This window comes from Ovis aries, chromosome 10 (genome assembly GCF_016772045.2).
Source record: "Ovis aries strain OAR_USU_Benz2616 breed Rambouillet chromosome 10, ARS-UI_Ramb_v3.0, whole genome shotgun sequence".
NCBI classification, from domain to species: domain Eukaryota; kingdom Metazoa; phylum Chordata; class Mammalia; order Artiodactyla; family Bovidae; genus Ovis; species Ovis aries.
The window spans coordinates 16493534-16512755 of NC_056063.1; the positions used below are offsets into that span (position 1 = coordinate 16493534).

General features: G+C 36.2%; 2 protein-coding genes across 9 annotated transcripts in view; both read right to left on the reverse strand.

The window, feature by feature from the left end:
• The window catches only part of ZC3H13 (zinc finger CCCH-type containing 13), a 102361-nt gene extending 85141 nt beyond the window's left edge, over positions 1–17220 (reverse strand). For 4 of the 7 annotated variants that reach the window (XM_012184404.5, XM_012184403.4, XM_012184402.4 and 1 more), the window contains exons 1-4: positions 16878–17220; positions 10975–11100; positions 10567–10676; positions 7824–7935 (exon numbers count right to left, since the gene is read on the reverse strand). In XM_012184404.5, the coding sequence (XP_012039794.2) occupies positions 7824–7935; positions 10567–10676; positions 10975–11091 (339 nt within the window). In that variant the 5' untranslated portion in view covers positions 11092–11100; positions 16878–17220. Of the gene's footprint in view, positions 1–290; positions 433–7823; positions 7936–10566; positions 10677–10974; positions 11127–16877 lie in introns of those variants that run through there. The other 3 variants (XM_012184401.4, XM_042254674.2, XM_060394316.1) reach the window with 3 other exon arrangements.
• A 649-nt stretch (positions 17221–17869) lies between these two features.
• Positions 17870–19222, reverse strand: part of CPB2 (carboxypeptidase B2) — a 58551-nt gene continuing 57198 nt past the window's right edge. For both annotated transcript variants that reach the window (XM_042254678.2, XM_004012062.6), the window contains one exon: positions 17870–18213. In XM_042254678.2, the coding sequence (XP_042110612.1) occupies positions 18029–18213 (185 nt within the window). In that variant the 3' untranslated portion in view covers positions 17870–18028. The remainder of the gene's footprint in view (positions 18214–19222) is intronic.

Here is a 19222-nt window from a genome sequence, read left to right on the forward strand (position 1 = left end):
AAGAAAGATCCCCTGGAGAAAGACACAGCAACCTGCTCCAGTATTCTTGCCTGGAAAATCCCATGGACTGAGGAGCCTGGTGGTGGAGTCAGGCAAAGAGTCAGACACAACTGAGTGCACATACACACACACACCAGGAAAACATATTTGCAATACATGTATCTTCCATGGACTCCCCTGGTGGCTCAGACAGTGAAGCGTCTGTCTACAATGTGGAAGACCCGGGTTCAGTCCCTGGGTTGGGAAGATCCCCTGGAGAAGGAAATGGCAATCCACTCCAGCACTCTTGCCTGGAAAATCCAATGGACAGGGGAGCCTGGTAGGCTACAGTCCACGGGGTTGCAAAGAGTCAGACACGAGTGAGCGACTTCATTTTCACTTTCATATCTTCCATATGACTGGTGACATTCAGAACACATAAGAACCATAAATCTGTAATAAGACAAACAGCACAACTTATAAGCAAAAGATGTAAACAGACACTTCACAAAAAAATAGGCAATAAACACATGAAAAGATGCTCAACATCACTAAACACAGAGAAATGCATAACCACTAGATACCCAGTAGAACAATATCAAGTGTTGGCCAAAATGTAGAGCAACTGAAACTCCCATACACTGTGGGCTGAGATGTAAAATGAAATAACCATTAGGGAAAACTATCTGGCAGTTTCTTATAAAGCTAAAAGTACACATAACATAAGACTCGGCAATTCCACTTCTAGGTATTTACCCACAGAATACATACATCCACACAAAGACCTGTACACAAATGTTAATAGGAGCTTTATTCATAATAGCCAAAAACTAGAAAACAACTCCAAGTATCCATCAACTGGGGAATGGATAAACAAATTCTGACTGTTTATCCATTTGTCCTATTTTATCTGTATAATAGGACACCAGTCCACAATAAAAGGAATAAACTATTGACACAAACTACAACATGGCTGCATTTCAAAGCATTACGCTAAAAGAACCAAGATACAAGAATATATAACATCTGACTCCACATAATGAGAGATCAGAGGTGGTCAGGAGCCTGGTTTGGGAGGACACTAACTCTAAAAGGACATGAAGATAGGTTCTGGAGTTAATGGAAATGCTCTGTATCTTGACTGTGGTGGTGGTTATACTGGTGTGTACATTTGACAAGACTCAAATGGTACACTTTAAATACATTTTATTCTTTGCAAATTATTCACAGTAAACTTTTTAAGAGCTCAGGATCTAATACCAAGACCTCCCAAGCTAAGGAAGGAACATTTGAGGAAAAAAAAAGAGAGAAAAAAGAATAAAAGAATAGTAGCAGTCTTAGATTAAGTCAGAGACATCAATAAGAACTCATGTTTAGCTCAATACAGATAAAGACTGTTACTAGTAATATTTACAGATATACGGATATACATCAGTTAGTATACACACCTATTCTTTGCTCTGTCAGCTGAGAGGGCCTAAAAGAAACACCAATCCAGCAGGAACAAGCACACCTAGCACCCAGATTTTTGCTCTCTTCTAGCCATCAGAGAAAAACCCTGTGCTACCAACACAAAGAGGCCCACATGGAAACTGAAGACGCCAGCTGACTGCCAGCATCCACAGCCAGACATGTGGGTACAGAAACTTTCAAATGATTCCCACCTCCAGCATTTTAGTACTTTACTGAGGTTAGACATAAAGGAAGAGGTAATTGTGCCTACTGTATCCTTTCTTATTTCCTGACAGAATTCATGAACAGAATAAATGGTTGTTTTACACCAAGGTTTGCTAACTCGAACTCCTTTTAATACTACCAAAAAATGTATTTGCAGATCATGCAAGACTAAAAACATACTAATTTTTTATATAAAATGAACATTTTTACCTACACTTAAAAATCATCATAATCATTCCTGTACTATACATTATCAAAGTCTTCAGTTCAGTTGCTCAGTATTGTCCAACTCTTTGCGACCCCATGGACTGCAGCCAGGCCTCCCTGTCCATCAGCAATTCCTGGAGCTTGCTCAAACTCATGCCCGTTGAGTTGGTGATGTCATCCAATCATCTCATCCTCTGTCATCCCCTTCTCCTGCCTTCAATCTTTCCCAGCATTAGGGTCTTTTCAAATGAGTCAGTTCTTTTGCATCAGGTGGCCAAAGTATTGGAGCTTCAGCATCAGTCCTTCCAATGAATATTCAGGACCAACTTCCTTTAGGAGGGACTGGTTGGATGTCCTTGCAGTCCAAGGGACTCTCAAGAGTCTTCTCCAACACCACAGCTCAAAAGCATCAATTCTTCGGCGCTCAGCTTTCTTTATAGTCCAACTCTCACATCCATACATGACTACTGGAAGAACCATAGCTGTGACTAGACAGACCTTTGTTGGCAAAGTAATGTCTCTGCTTTTTAATATGCTGTCTAGGTTGGTCATAACTTTTCTTCCAAGGAGCAAGAGTCTATTTCATGGCTGCAATCACCATCTGCAGTGATTTTGGAGCCCCCCCAAAAATAATGTCTCTCACTGCTTCATTGTCTCTCCATCTATTTGCCATGAAGTGATGGGACCAGATGCCATGATCTTAAAGATTTTGGAATGTTGAGTTTTAAGCCAACTTTTTCACTCTCCTCTTTCACTTTCATCAAGAGCCTCCAGGTGGTCTATACTGTATCTCCACTTATACCCTTATCCTTCTCTTCTAAACATTTTCCTTTGAAATAAACAACACTACTCACTCATTCTACTTAATCCTATAGATTCACTTCTCAAATTTTTAATTTGATGACTCTCTACTCTTCCTGTTTTACATTTACTGTGCTTCATTCTTTTCAAAGAATTTTCACATGTATGTAAATTCCAAAGAATTTTCACATACATGCAGTTATAGTTATGTTCTCACTATAACTTGTGACATATTGGTGCAGGTATCTTTATTTCAAAGATTAAAAAGCAAAGCCAAGAGACTACTTAAGAATAGTTATAAAACTTTAATTACCCTTTGTGACTTAAAGTCCTCCACTATATGAGTCAGCCTTTTGTAACAGATCTAGTCCTGCATTCTTCCTTAGTCAGCGAAACTTCTTTCTCATCTAGCCAGATGTATCAAGATGCAGAAAAAGAACAAGGAAATTTTTTTAGGTGATGAGGGGATGGGAATGGGGAACAGGAATGAACTGTGTGGGGGGCTGTGAAGCAAAACTAATAATTCTGTGTACATTCTGGGAGGTACAGATCCCAGAGATAGAAAACTTCACATTAGAAATGCTCATCTCAATCATCAACAAATGCTCAAATATTCCTCCTGACTCTATAACAGAATTTGGCTTTCAAAGCTATTTATCTTTGTATTCGAATTACATAAAATAACAAATCTCTGTTAGAGAAAACACAATTTAATTACTCAAATTACATAAAATAACAAATCTCTGTTAGAGAAAACACAATTCAATTACGGCATCTGGAAAGCTGTACAGATTGGGTGAAAGTTTCCAGCACCATAAGAATACACATATTATTTCATAAATGTTCTAAAATCGCATAACATTGTCTGTGCAAATACAGAAAACAGTGTTAAAAAATAGTTGTCCATGATGTTATGAGCAGAGTGTACAAAATAGCCAGAAAGCAATTTTCTCTCATTTCCATCTTGGTTAATGGCTTGGAAAGCCTGCAGTCAGACTTAACACCTTCCTTCCACTCATTCTTTTGGTCATCAAATCCTACCTGCTATAACTCATATAAGCCTCTCACCATGTTAAATTCAGTTCCATTGTATCAAGTTTAGTTTAGATCACCCAGACCAGCCAATATGTCCAAAATACTGCCCATACAACCAACATAAAAGTATTAACAAGATATCTGACTTTCTTTTCATACTAAATCTTTGAAATTCAGTATGCTTTTTATGCTTTACAGCATATCTCAATTTAGACTAGCTACACTTCAGGTCATCAGGAGTTCTCAACACTGGCTACACATTAGAATCACTTTTCATTTATTCAATAAGTGACCTTACTAGTTCCAGGGTATGGAGGTGAGCTGGTAAACAAGATAGATCTCGTCAGCCCTCATCTCACATACACATGCCGTTAATTCAGTTTCACAGGTTCTCAAACACGCCAGTCCTCTGAAACCCTGTATTGTTATTGTGTTGGTTTTCTTCCTCTTCCTAGACTTTCACCTCTCCCCTCCATCTATTCTTCAATATCCATTGCAAATGTCACTTCTCTCTGAAGTGTACTCTGCTTCCCCAGGCAGTTATTTTTTCCCCTCCATTGTGAGCTTTGCTCATCTCTCTAACACTACCACAGTCTATAGAATTAGAGTCTATGAATTTGTCTCTCCACAAAATCAGGGTGTATCAACCTCATAATTCAGACACATTGGAGTTGAGACCAGTGACAGAGAAACAGTGGAATCACAGTTAGTTTGTGGAAAACCACACACATGCTATCTTAGTTACGCTATGTTATCTGCTATAGTTGCCCCCACCTAAACTACATCTGATTTGCCCATAGAAACTCATCATGTGAAGATCGAGAGTCACACATGTTACAGCAGGGAATGTATCACAGAAATGATCAACACCCATTTTCATGCCAGATATGTAACTCAATATAATTAATACCTGGCATCCTAACTTATTAACAGTTTTCTCTAAATTTGGATAGTGGATTCCCTAAAACCTGACTACTTGTGAATCTTGAGACTTTATCCCTTAGATGTGCATGAAGCTCAGTGTCTTTGAGGGCTTTCTCACCAAAGAAAAGCGAGAATCAGGCTTTGAACTTCTTAACAAAATAGCAACTTTGCTGTCTACTAAAATAATATGAACATATAAACTTTTACAATCAACAACTACTTACATTTAGGTATCTGTTAAAAACCTAAATCTCCAATGTCTACATTCATCTTCTATTAATAGCCTCAAATTATATTAGAGAGAAGAAGCTAAAGAGCTATTCTTATACAAGAACATATAATTTATTAAGCTGTCATCATAGTCAGTCATGTTACTTGATTTACATATATTTTCTTCACAGTAACACAATAATATGGATATCACCTCCATTTTACAGATAAGAAAAATGACAGTAGCATTAAATAATAATTCCCAAAGTAATGTGTTCAGAATATGAATTCTAGATGTCTGCCCTTTACATTAAGTACAATCCACCGCCAGCTCACATTGATTCATAAGAAGCAACTGTTAAATTTTTAGGAAATGCACAAGCTGTAATTAAAAATTAAATCATCTAAACTAACAAGTAAGTAAGTAATATTAAAAACAAAGGCAATAATTATTCAAAACTCATTTCCTAAATATTTTAGTATATTTTCTCTTGTGGTTTATTGTGTGTATGTGTGTGTGTTTGTGTGTATTCCTACACTTTCCAACTCTGTACTCAGTGATACCATTTTAGTAGGTTGAAACTAACCATGATAGGAGTATGTACACCAAAGAAACTGGTAAATCCTACAATTTATTTATTTTTTTTTTTTTTTTTTCTGAGCGGTTGTCAAACATTTACCAGCAAACCATGGGGTCCACTCATTATTCTGATACATTTCACTATACATATTTTGGATCCAAGTCCCTTACATATGTAATACACATGCTTGCTCAGCTCCTACCCAGAAATTCTGATTCAGTAGATTAAGGGTAGAATATCTGCATATGTGTTTTGAAAGAGACCATCTCTCTTCCGAAAGAATTTTGATACGTATCACCAGCCGAGAACTACCATGTGAGATTTCTAAAAGGGCTTTACATATCACATCAGACATTAGAAAACTACATACTTAAGACTGTATTCAAGTGCCCAAAGATAAGTTTTTACAAGCTACAATATAAAACTGTGACACAGCTCTTTTTTCAGGATCAAAACAGCCATAAGAAAGCTTCTATATTTCTAAAACTATCAAAGAGGTTGCTGCTTAAACAATTCAGTAGCTTTCATGAAAAGGCTATAATGAGACAACTAGATATCCATATGCAAAAGAATGAGGTTGAGCCCTTCTCTCACACCATAAAAAAAGGGCTGGCCAAAAAGTAAGCTTGTGTTTCTCCATAACACCTCTGAAAAACCTGAATGAACTTTTTGGTCAACCCATTAAAGATTAACTCAAAATAGGTCAAAGATTCAAATGCAAGTACTAAAGCTCTAAGATTCTTTGAAGAAAACAAGCATAAATCTTTCTGATCTTGAATCAGACAATAGTTTCTTAAATATGACACCAAAAGCAGAAGTAACAACAAAAATATAAATTGGATTTCATCAAATTAAAAACATTTGTGTTTTAAAGGACACCATCAAGAACATGAAAACACAACCCATAGAAGAATATTTATGCAAACTGTGTATATAAGGGACTTGGATCCAAAATACATAAAGAATTCTTACAAATCAACAATAAAAAGATAACCCAATCTAAAAATGGATACAGGATCTGAACATTTCTCCAAAGATAAACAAATGGCCAATAAGCACACAAGAAGATATTCAACATCACCAGCAATCAGAGAAATATAAGTCAAAACCACAATGACATTACCAATAAAACAGCTATATCAAAAAGTAGGATAACAAATGTTGGCAAGGATGTGGAGTATTAGAAATCTCACACACTGCTCTTAGGATTTAAAATGGTGCAGCTGCTTTGGAAAACATCCCAGCAATTCCTTGAAAGGTTAAATACAGTTACCATATGACTTAGCAATCTCACTCCCAGACATAAACTCAAGAGAAATGAAAACACATGGCCACGCAAAAACCTGTATACCTACGTTCATAACAGCGTTATTCATAAGAGCCAAAATGCAGAAACAACCCAAATATTCACCAACCAATGAATGGATCGACAGAATGTGATATATCAATACAATGGAATGTTGTTTGGCAAAAACAAAGAATGAAATATGGCTACATCCCATAAGCTTTCATGAACCTTGAGAACACTATGCTAAGTCAAAGAAGCCAGTCACAAAAAAAAACCCCACATGCTATATGACTCTTATTCATATGAAATAACCAGAACAGGCATGTCTATGTGACAGTCTAACTGGAACAGTGGTGGCCGAAGGCTGGTGGTCAATTGAGGGGCCAGGGAAATGATCACTAAAGGTATGGGGTTTTCTTCCTGGGGTGATGAAATTGTTCTAAAACTGACTGTGGTGATGGATGTAGGACTCTTGCGATTTTATGAAAAACCACCCAAGTGTACACTCTAAATGGGTCAACTGTATCTCTATAAACTTGTTGCAAATGCACACACAAGAGCATGATAAATTTCTTTTAAAAATATTTACTTCTAGGAAATTTCCATTCCTGACAAACATCTATCATTTCTTTTAATCAATAAACTACATCATAAACTGTGCTCTCTTTTCATTTCACTGGCAGGAAATTCACACTAAATTCTGTGATCATAGTTCAGTTTCTGCCACCACCATGCCTCGCCTTCATTGTTTTAATTTAAAAGTGTTCTACTGCAAGCTTTTACAGTCTTTCTCGGAAGGAGGCAGGAATTGATGGCTGGCTAAATTCTGAAAACTTAAGAATACATTTAGATATTCATGATGTCCACCAAGGTACAGAAATCCTATGAAGTGCAGCTGGCGCTTTGCCAACCAGTTCCCATCATCTTAACCAAGAACTAAAATGGTGAAATCATGAATTTTCCCAGAGGACTTTTTTCCTCTAAACTACATTATCCATCTAGAACATTATAATGTAATATACACTTATCATACATTTAGCACATAAGATAATATTTAAAATAGAACATATATAATAAATCACTACTAAAATTTAACTTTGTTTCAGGAAATTCATTCCTACCCTAACAGGTGAGGATGACTCCTCTGTATTTCGTTTCTGGGACTCAGAGTCCACATCTTGGCGCTTGTTCTTCATTCTTTCTCTAAGATCCCCTGTAGGTCTTTCTGGTGACCTTTAAACCAAAAAACAAAAACAAAACAAAAAAAACAAAACAAAAATCTATATTTATATAACATTTCATAAGAATATATTTACAGAAACAACCCTACAAAACTCTAATTTTTCTACTATCCATGACTACTAAAGTTCAGAAAGGTAAATTTCAGCTTAAACATTAATATATTAAAAATATGAGCATCACTTACAAGTTTTCTCCCGACACCAATCAAAATGCATACATTAAAATTCGATGCGGTGGCAGGTGCTGGTGATAGTAATAAGTAACTATACATGAGCTGAGAGAAAGGATTTGTCATTAACAGTTTCTTTTCCTATTAATCACACAAATATGCTAGTTATATTTGAAAGCAAACAGTAGGAAGGTGAAGTTTTAAACCACAACACTGCAAAATTAATCTAGAAAAAACAGTATTATTTACACACGTATGTGGTTGGATGCAACATCAACAACTATGAAAATATTTTATGCATCTCAAGAATCAAAGCAAATGTAGGAATTTTTAATGTTATTCTTAATTGTTCTTAAATTTGAAATTATTTCAGAATAAAAAGCAGTTGAAAAATTCAAAGTAAGATTTGAATATTATACTTTTTATACTTTGCTATGGACTGGTTTTATTTAGGAAAAATACACATATTTATATTCAATACTGGTAAAGCTTCATAATTTATACTAGGCATTTGATAAATGGCTGTTCAATCATTTTCACACCATCACTAAGGAAAAAAACAAAGTAAAGATAGAAAACACACTGCCTTAAAAAATATTCCTAGAGCACCATTAAAAGAGGGCAAGAATTATTAAGAAACACTATGGCCCTCTTTAGCCACCAAAGAATACTGTGTATAATATTTCTAAAAGATATGAACAAATTATATAAATATTCACATCTATTTCAAGTAATAGTTGATCAATCAACTCCTTTATCAATCACTAATACAAATCACATGGTTACTGAAAAAATAATTTCAGTCTTTTTAAGGGATCTCATAACATTTACATTTACATGCACATTATATAGATCTATATTAAATGTTTTACCAGTTAAAGCTGAACTGGTAAATGGAATTTCTTATTTAAGAACCAGCACTTAAATGCTTTAAATTATAATTATGTGCACATGTCAATTTTATGTACCCTAGTTTCCTTTATATAATAAGACAGTTTATGATAACTTGTTTCTATCCTAAATAGTACCTAACAGAATTCTCCACATATAGTAAATGCTCAGTGACTTAAATCATTTGTGACTAAACAAGTATTTCTGAAACAATGCTTTTCTTTCCATCTTTGAATCACATTATGAACTATATTTTTCTTCCTTACAAAAAAACAGAAAATACACAAATACAAAGAAAGTTATCACAGGGAAAATGCACAAAATAGCAAAATTATACCAGAAATCCTTTATTCTAAATCTAGTAACAACACTACTTTTTTCCATTTTAGACAAATTTCTGTGCCCATTTTCCTTACAACCACTTGTATAAAAGTTCTGTAACTTGATAATAAAAGTCAAAGATGAAATAAAGCATGTACTAAAAATACAGTAATATAAGCAAGATATTAAAATTACTCTAACAGTTTCCCCAGATATGTATTTACTTATACATATTAAGCTTATAAAGATTAATTTTCCCACATTGACAGAAAGGACAGATGACAATCTAAATACAAATAAAACAGTATTCAGCATCACAAGTAAACTAAAATGTACAACATTTAAGTGAACAGAAAATCAGCTAATCTTAAGGGTTTGAATTTTAAATTGTATTAAACTTCAAACTCAGTACACATACACAAAAATTCACCCAATTAAAAAACACACCTCCAAAGGTTAATGTGCGGTTTTCATACTGATGCTGAAGTCAAAGCAATCAGCACATCCAATTTTAAGACTAGGTAAATTAGTTGTTTATCAATCAAGTTTAAACTCTTGTGACAATCTTTATGTATGTGACATCTTTAAACACCATAACAAAATCATCATGAGGGAGCCAAAAGAAAAGTAAAAGATTTTTTATTGGGAAGGTCTAATTTAGCCATGCCTTTATTAAAGGCAAAATGACGTTCTAAATAGGTAGTATACTTATCCACATATAAATACATACTTTCATCTACCTCAGTATATTGCGATAAGAGATTTGGCTAATGTATTTTAACCTATGAAGCTTGCATTATATTATTTTTTGCAATGAAGTTTTGAATTTTGAACATCTTAAAAAGCCAAAAATTATATATTCTATTTAAATTTTACTATTTCAAGAGTTGAAAGTAGTCTCTCCTCACTAAAAACAAATCCATGAAACTCTGCCATCTTAAACAGCATTTTAACATATACAACTGGAGAGCAGGGCATGAAAGTAAGCCATACACATATTACAAAAACAAACTTTTGAGCAAATAAATTTTAAAGCAAACATTTTTATTAATCTTGAAATTAATAACTAAAATAATCTTGTCAATCTTGTCTACTGATAAGACTACCACCAAAATATAAAACCTGACCAAATATATGGCAGTATTTCAAATTTTATACTAGATAAATTACAAAAGCCAAAAAAAAAAATTACAATAGCCATCTTCTAATAGCATAGGAACAATTCAAAGTTCTCAATTTACCTTCTATAATTGCTGCTATAACCTTTACCACGGGGTGAAGGGCCATGTACGAATCTACATGTGTTTCCATAGAGGCAGTTGCCAGTCTTCAGCCAGTTACGGCACTGTGTCTAAGAGACAGATATTACTATGTGAATTTCATATTTAGTCATATTTATTTCTGGAAAAAAAATGCTAGAGGGACAAAATTAAAATAAATGCTATCAAAAATCCAGCTACATTACTCCCCAAATAATGAAAACATCAGGAAAAAGAGGCCTATAAACCCTAATGCCCATCTCACTCCTTTGCTATGAAACACATTTAACCAATATTCCTATAACATTCTATTCACTTTTGTGATATAAATAAGGATCTGAAGAACAGTAATTCAAGAGAACCCCTGTGACTATACTAGTGACAACTCACCTCTGCTGTACTGCCAGTGCTGGGTCCAAGCCTTTCAAATACACTGGGTCTTCGGGATGTGCTATCAGATATAGTCTTGGTATTTTCCACCGTGACCTTCCTTCTAATTTTTGACATTTTGTACTACTTTAACCAAAAAAGAGAGAGGCAAACTGTAAAATTGTTTAGTTTTAAATATCTGAGGCAATAACTTACAAGTAAATAAGCTGGTAGATAACACTATAAAATTACAAGGGATTTTTCTCAGAAGGAAAAAAGACATAGGAGAGGTCACAAGTAAACAGAGGACAGAAGAAACTATCTTCTAAGACACACCTTGTTAGTAATTTGTTAGGACTTTGATTCTTTGGAGCTAGAATTTTACCTCTTCTACAGAATGAATAAGATTCTACTCACACAGTTTCCACAGTACATTCAATTTCAGAAAACACTATAAAAAAGTTTCTAAGTTCCTTATAAAAGCTGTTTCAAAATTTAGTAATTATCTTTTAAAGAAAAAGTGTGCTATCATTCTCCATCAACTGGTCGCCAAAAATTTCTTCAGGTAAGAACTTTAGAGTAGAAATTGTGTTTTATACAACTTAAGTGATAACATCAGGTACATTCCAAAAATCAGCCTGGGAAAAAATTTTAAGTATTTTCTGTTTTACACAAGCCAAAGATGAACAGTATAATCAGGAATATTCTTTTGTAGTATTACAAAAAAAAAAAAAAAAAACACAGAAAAAAACCCTCAATATTGATAAAATGACTTTCTTTCAAAATAGGACCGGATGAATGAACAACCAGAAAAAGTGAAGATGTTTTAATAATCTATACTGCACTGACATAAAAGCCAAAGGTGCTAAAAAGAAATAAACAGGCTATTTTCCATTATTAGTAACAAGAAAAGAAATTATGAAAATATTTTACAAAAGCAAATAAAACATTAGAAACTAAAATATGCAATCAGGTGATTCAGCTGGAAATGAAAATATCAGATAAAAGCACTATGATAAATATTAGAAAACAATCTTAAATTCTAGACCTAGAATAATCTAGATGGTACACTACTGTGGGAAGTGGGCAAGAAATGCCTAAGAGAAAGAAAAGGAACCAACCATATCACACTTTATACACTAAACATTAGTTGAATTTTTGTTAGTAGGCAAATGCTACTAGAATGAATGATGTCAGCTAAAGAAGTAGAAATTCCATTTGGTAAAGAACTGGTCTCTATAAAGTTTACAATGTTTGTTACTGTGATGTCAAAGTAAGGTCCCATGACTTGCAAGGAAGTTAAATCACGGCAGTACAGAATCAAAACTTATTAAAAAAAAATTATAAACAATGTTTGGTCCAGTTAGATACTTCTTGTCAAGTCACATTTTAAAAAGGTCCAAAGATTAAGGACAACAGTTGACAAACTAACAGATAATGAACCAAAAGAAAAATATATGATATGATACAATATGGTAGTTTTAAAATGGAAATATGTATGATTATTTTCTAATATACAATGTAACCATTAGTTAGGGTTAGAATCAATTTCTAGTGATTCTAGAAAGTTAGAAAGTAACTTTAGAGTAATTACAAATTTTAAAAAATTATGTAGAGCATCCATAAGTGAACAAGAATATGTTCAACATAAAATCACTTATGTATCAAATGTTCTTCAGCTTCCACACAACAATGAATATTATCTTTGATTTAACTTTTCCTGAGCTCATTCTCAGTCCTAATGTGAATTTATAAAGGAAAAGGTGGGTAAATTCCATACGTACATTTGACTTACTGAATAAAGAACTAAAAGCCAAGATAAGTGATAAGTGGAGTTGAAAAAGATCTAGAAAATGTAGAGCTTTGATTAACTGAGAAAAACAACTTTTTTATAATTTATAACTGAGATTCAATAAGAAATATGTAACAAGATAAAGTTTTTAAATTTCATCATCTGTTACTATAAAAATATATAGGCATACACAAATTCACATTCACTAATTGAAAAACATTAATAACTTAAAAATGAATGTGTTCTAAAAGTTGATTAGCTATTTCTAGTTACCTGCAACTTGGGAACAGGCACACTGTCTCACCAGGCTGCATCAAGATGACTAACCCTAGCCTTACATTTTTCCTCCCAGTATCAAAGGCAACGATCATGTCTGCCCCCCAAACCTCTATCCCCAACCATACCCTACTTCCAAGACACCTTCCCTCTTCCAAAAAAAGAAATCAACAGTAGTGTTTTCCACAATTGGGGTAACAAGCTATTTCTTAGTATACATGAAACACTGGTCATCTATTATCTCTTTTCTTGTCTTTCTGAGGGCTCCAGATATTAAACTGCCTCTCTTCCCTGCCTATAACCTGTTGGCTGAATCAGGACCCTCTCCTCCTCTGACCTACTGCTGGGAAGCATGGTCTCACAGCTTCTCTCCCATGTTAGATCCATCCCTAACACAAACTTTGAAGACCTCAAGGGGTTTGGGCTGCAACAGACAATGTAGTGAGGACTAATGATCCAACCTTACCCCTCCTTTGTATTGACTCTAAAAGTTTCTTCCCACAGAAATAAAGTAGCTTTCACAGGAGACATCGAGTACTACAAGATTCACCTATAGGGTGATTATCCCAAGAATTATGCTACTGTTGAGTCTTCCAACTTAGGGAAGATGAGCAATGAAGTAAAGGCGTAGTCACTTCTCTCAGAGAGTCAACAGTACCAAAACATGGCCTAAAATAACACTGAGTTTCAGAAACAGGTCTAGGTTACAGGGAGGTTCTAGACAGAAAAAAAAAAAAAAAAAAAAAACAAACCCTGCGGGAAAAAGTAGAAATTGAAGTTTTCTAATTGATAGAGAAATTCTTCTGATCATCTATCTAGGAACTTCTATCAGTAGTCAACAAATTATCTAAATATTACTATGAAGCACTTATGATTTTGTACAGATAAAATGCCTTAAGCTTGCACTAAAAATATAAAATATATTTTAAATCCTATTTGTCTAAATATACACACACAATCTACTGTACAATGGAAAAGCATTTGCTCATACATATTAATTAAAAATTAGGTTGCATATAATGTGAGAATTAGAATTTTCAGTCTAAAGATTTGGCACAAAGAGAAAGACAAAGCACAAAAGAATAAAATGTAGATTTGACTGAGAAGGGGAAAATTCTTTCAATTAATATATGAACAGACTTCAATAACTAAATGCTTCAACGTATATGGGAAAAATTGAGATAAGATTAAAATGTAAATATTAAAGTCTTCCCTATCTCAGAGACCTTGAAGGCTTCCCCTCAGTTTTCAATTTATTCTTTAGTTCTACGTTGGCATCACCCTCCCACTCACATTATCATGCCTTTCCCTAACACCAGCATTATCAAAGCCACAGCGCCACTGATGAAAGTCTATTGAGTAATTCCCCTATTTTTCCTCTCCATTTGCAGAGAAATAAATATCAGAAGCTTTAATATTTTTTCAACTGAAAAAGAAAATAAGGAGCATTCCCTGGTGCTGCAGTGGTTAGGACCCACCGTTTTCACTGCTAAGGACCCAGGCTCAATTCCTGGCTAGGGAACTACAATCAAGCAAGCCACAAGGTATGGCCAAAAAACAAAAAACCGGAAAACATGGCCACAATGTCTGAATCTATTAAGACACAACAAAAAGTCTTAATAAATGGGAAATGTCTTCCTTCCCCCATTAACTTACAAATATCACAATGTATTCATAGCTTCATATTACAAAAATATTTGAGAAAAGAAAAACACAATGGGCCTCTTTTTAAACAATTATTTCTGAAGCCTGATAACTAAAACCTTTCAATAAAACATTAGTTCTAGTATTTTCACTTCAATCCACAATGACATCTTTGAGATCTCATCCTCCACTAGCATAAATGAAAGCATGAAAACACTTCAATCTGGATAAGAAGCACCATATTAGGAAACTGTCAAATAACTAAACAATTAAAGCTACAGAATTCCTGGTACCAACTGGTAGGAGAATAAATCCCTATCTACTGGCACTCTAAAAGTGTTAAAGATCTCATCATATTTATGTCTTGGTTTTGAAAGAAAAAAGTTTATTTGATGCATACTGTGAATTTTTTCTTCACAATTTTAGAATAAAAGAATTTTCATAAACAATCTTGCAGATCGCTTATATGTAGACAGACTAAAACAACTTAATAAAAGCAAATTCTGAACAGAACTGTCAGTTCTAAACTGACTATGCAAGCATAAGGAAGGCAATATACTAGTGCTGTGTGGAAGACACATTTTGTTAAAAAGACTATGTCAGGAGAGTATCCCAGGCTGGCAACTACTATAAAATGAAACACAACGAACAAAACTACCAAAACAAAGAATAAAAGACACTTTGTAAAACAACCAGTTAACGTTTCAACTGCTACTAAATATCTGCTGAAATAGCTCCAACTCAACTCTACAGGAAAAGGAGCGCAAGGTGGGGTGGGGGGTGGGGGGCTGGACAGGAAAGACAACGCTGAAAACCAATTCTGTAAATAAATACGCTAAACAACTGCTTTCTATAAGTAAATGTCAGTGCATATTACAATACAAACTAACACCAATGACTGCTAAATTTTCAATAACATACAGAAATTAAAACAGCATCCACCTGTGGGATTTTAGTTTTTATTTACAAATATGCAAATCAGATAAACGTGCATATCTTAAAATCTGCAGTCAATGTTCATTTCAAAACACCGGAGGTGTTCGGAGGTGAGAAAGAGGCGTGCACCTGACAAAACTAGATCCTCCCAGATCCCCACAGTCTTAATGTCACAATATTGTTCACAAAATTTTCACAACTATTTTTGCAGACACAAATCGCTACATACCAGCATCTACATTCTTAGTCTCCAGTTGAAATTGTCATGTTATCATCTAAATACTTAATTAAATTCTCAATCATTCGCAAATCAAGAGATATGTCCACAAAACTGTCCAAAATATTGACGCGTAGATTCTAAAGTCAGTAAATTCAAACACTGCAGAAGGAGACCGCGGTAGCCGGCACCACACACGAATGAATTGTCCTGCATAAGCATCTAGGTTTACTGCAACAGTATGTCTGGCAAAACTCTGAAAACTTGAGGTGTGAAGATCCTTCCAAACTTTTAAAATTATTTCTTCAAAAACAAATAAAAAACCTGAAGAGGCTGCACACGCCCACAATTTTCAAAGCGGTTCAAATGATCTGAAAATCTCAGACTATAACCCAATGGCTTGACCCTAGGCTCCACAACCAATATCCTAGCGACAATGCGGTCTCATCAACTCAAAGTTGCAGCCACATAAATTGTTTGCACCTATTTAGAAAGAGCTGATGCCAAAACATCTGAGCCTCGCCTTTCATCCCGCCTTCCCTGGTTTCTGACAGATAGCTGCCAAAAGTAACTACCGAGGGACTGTGAAAACAAACTACTTAAGTAGTTAAATGCTACTTAACTCCGAGAACGTTGAGTCGTTATCACTGCCGGGAAATAAGCAAGCCCAAATATAACCAAAAGTAAAGATACCTTTCCTTAAGAGGTCTGGGGAATGCGTGACCATATTCCGGCACCCTTCCATCTCACACAAATGACAATACCATGCAAGAGTTCCCAGGCTCTCATTAAATGGTAGTGACCTAGCAAAGTTTCCCGTCTGAATTCACTGGCCCCCTCAGGCAAACGCGCCTGAGAACACCTCGGGATGACAGCGAGAAGCCCGGCACGAGCCACAGGGGTCTTCCGCAGAGTTAAGGATGGGACGCTCACGGAGGGCTGAAAAGCCCGGCGTGACCCAAGCAGGAGGGAGGACCGGTTGGGCCTCCCTAGCCTGGGCCCGTCCAACCAACCCCTTTCCCCCCGGGACCCACACCAATTCACAGGATTCAAGCTTACCTCCTTCTCGAGCTTCTTTCGCAAGCGCAGTTCGGAGGTGGCACCGCCGCCTCAGCTCCGAGGAGCGGGGGAGGCGACTGTGTCCCCGCGCCCGGCCCCGGGGACACGACGGCGAGAGGGAGGTGCGCGCGCGGACCCCGGGAACAGGCCCTCGGCTAGCGAGGGACTCCGGGACGGCTGGGAAGCAGAGCCCGCTCGCCGCTTCGCCAGGGTCGAGCCAGCCTGGGACGAAGGGGGAAAAATAGAAAGAAACAAAGAAAGAGACTGGAGAGTAAGAAAAGACAGGGAAAACACTGTCAGGCCTCAAAACGCCGCCGGAAGTCAAGGGTTTGCCCTGTTCCTCAGAAGATCGAGGCAACTTCCGGCCTCCAGATTAGTCGTCAGAGGGCAGGCTCCGCCTTCCTCGTGGACACACCTCCCCGGCGTGACGTCGGCGCCGAGGCGTTCGGTAAAATCAACAAATCTGTGCTTTACCTGAAATCCCTGGAGAAGAAACCAGGAATCCGGGAGAGCAGAAACTCCCACTTTAAAGTGAATTTAAGAGAAAGAGATTTCTCATTTTATTACATAATTTCTTACAATAAACGGCTATTGTAAATGTGCAGAATGGCACATTTGTTGTCGAAATAACTGCAGCTATTCATTTCCCTCAAAGTTTTTACTGAGCAGCTGAACTGGAGAGACGCGCGGTATTTGTTTTGCTTTTCATGCCCCTCTGCCTTCTCAGACAGTAACAGCTGTCGCCTATAACTGTGGAGCAAAAGGCAAGCACGACTGCGTCTTTGAAGGAGCCAGCAGAAATTTACTGTAAATTGGGAGCAGAAACCTTGACTGTACTTCTAACAACCTTCTTTCCTTGTTTAGGATACAATGATCTGCATGAAGTTAGTTATTGAAATTGCTTGAGATGGCTAGTCAAATGTCACGGATCAAGACCCAGTACCTAGCCTCTCACAAATTAAAAAAAAGAAAAATGTAAACCCTGGTCGGCGTTAATTTCAAGGTACCGTTTATTTTGTTCTTTGACAAAACCAAGGAATGAGAAAATCTTTGATCAAAACTACTGATAAAACTCAAAAAGAAATGGGTACAATGGTTTGGCTGGAATCAGTAAATTAAAATATGGGAAGAGAGTGAAAAAATCAAGGGCATTAAACATTCCTGATGACATGAGAAGCTATTTTAGCGACAGCAGCCAGAGCTTCTGAACACGTGGGTCTGATGTAACGCTCTGGCAGCAAGAATCCATATTTGCCTTTATCTCGAAGTTCAATTGTAAAGGAATATTTGATACCCAAGTCATAGATCCAGTCGTCTGAACCTCCAGGAGCTAGATCTAGAAAAAGGAAAAAAGAAATCACTTTCTGAAATACAGATGTTTCAATAAGGTGGGATTTATTTTTTCTAAAAATGAAAATAGCTTTGCTTTTTTCTGATTATTATATGTTTCTGGAAGGAAATAGAGATTGAAGGAAAGCAGTTTAAGGAAGAAAAGAAAAATTATACATGTAACCCTACCAAGAAGTGATGATCACCATTTATTTTCTAGTGCTTTCTTTTTCAGTGCATACTTGAACATAATTTTTTTTCCCAAATAAATAAGATCATTCTATGCAAGCGGTTCAGTAACATTTCTAAACATAATCTATCCTGAGCAGCTGTATGTATTCAGTTCAGTTCAGTTCAGTCACTCAGTCCTGTCTGACTCTTTGCGACTCCATGAATCTCAGCACACCAGGCCTCCCTGTCCACCACCAACTCCCAGAGACCACCCAAACCCACAACCATCGAGTCGGTGATGCTATCCAGCCATCTCGTCTTCTGTCATCCCCTTTTCCTCCTGCCCCCAATCCTTCCCAGAATCAGAGTCTTTTCTAATGAGTCAACTCTTTGCATGAGGTGGCCAAAGTACTGGAATTTCAGCTTTAGCATCATTCCTTCCAAAGAACACCCAGGGCTGATCTCCTTGCAGGCCAAGGGACTCTCAAGAGTCTTCTCCAACACCACAGTTCAAAAGCATCAATTCTTCGGCGCTCAGCTTCCTTCATAGTCCAACTCTCACAACCATACATGACCACTGGAAAAACCATAGCCTTGACCTTTGTCGGCAAAGTAATGTCTCTGCTTTTCTATATGTTCTCTAGGTTGGTCATAACTTTTCTTCCAAGGAGTAAGCGTCTTTTAATTTCATGGCTGCAGTCATCATCTGCAGTGATTTTGGAGCCCCCCAAAATAAAGTCTGACACTGTTTCCACTGTTTCCCATCTATTTCCCATGAAGTGATGGGACCAGATGCCATGATCTTAGTTTTCTGAATGTTGAGCTTTAAGCCAACTTTTTCACTC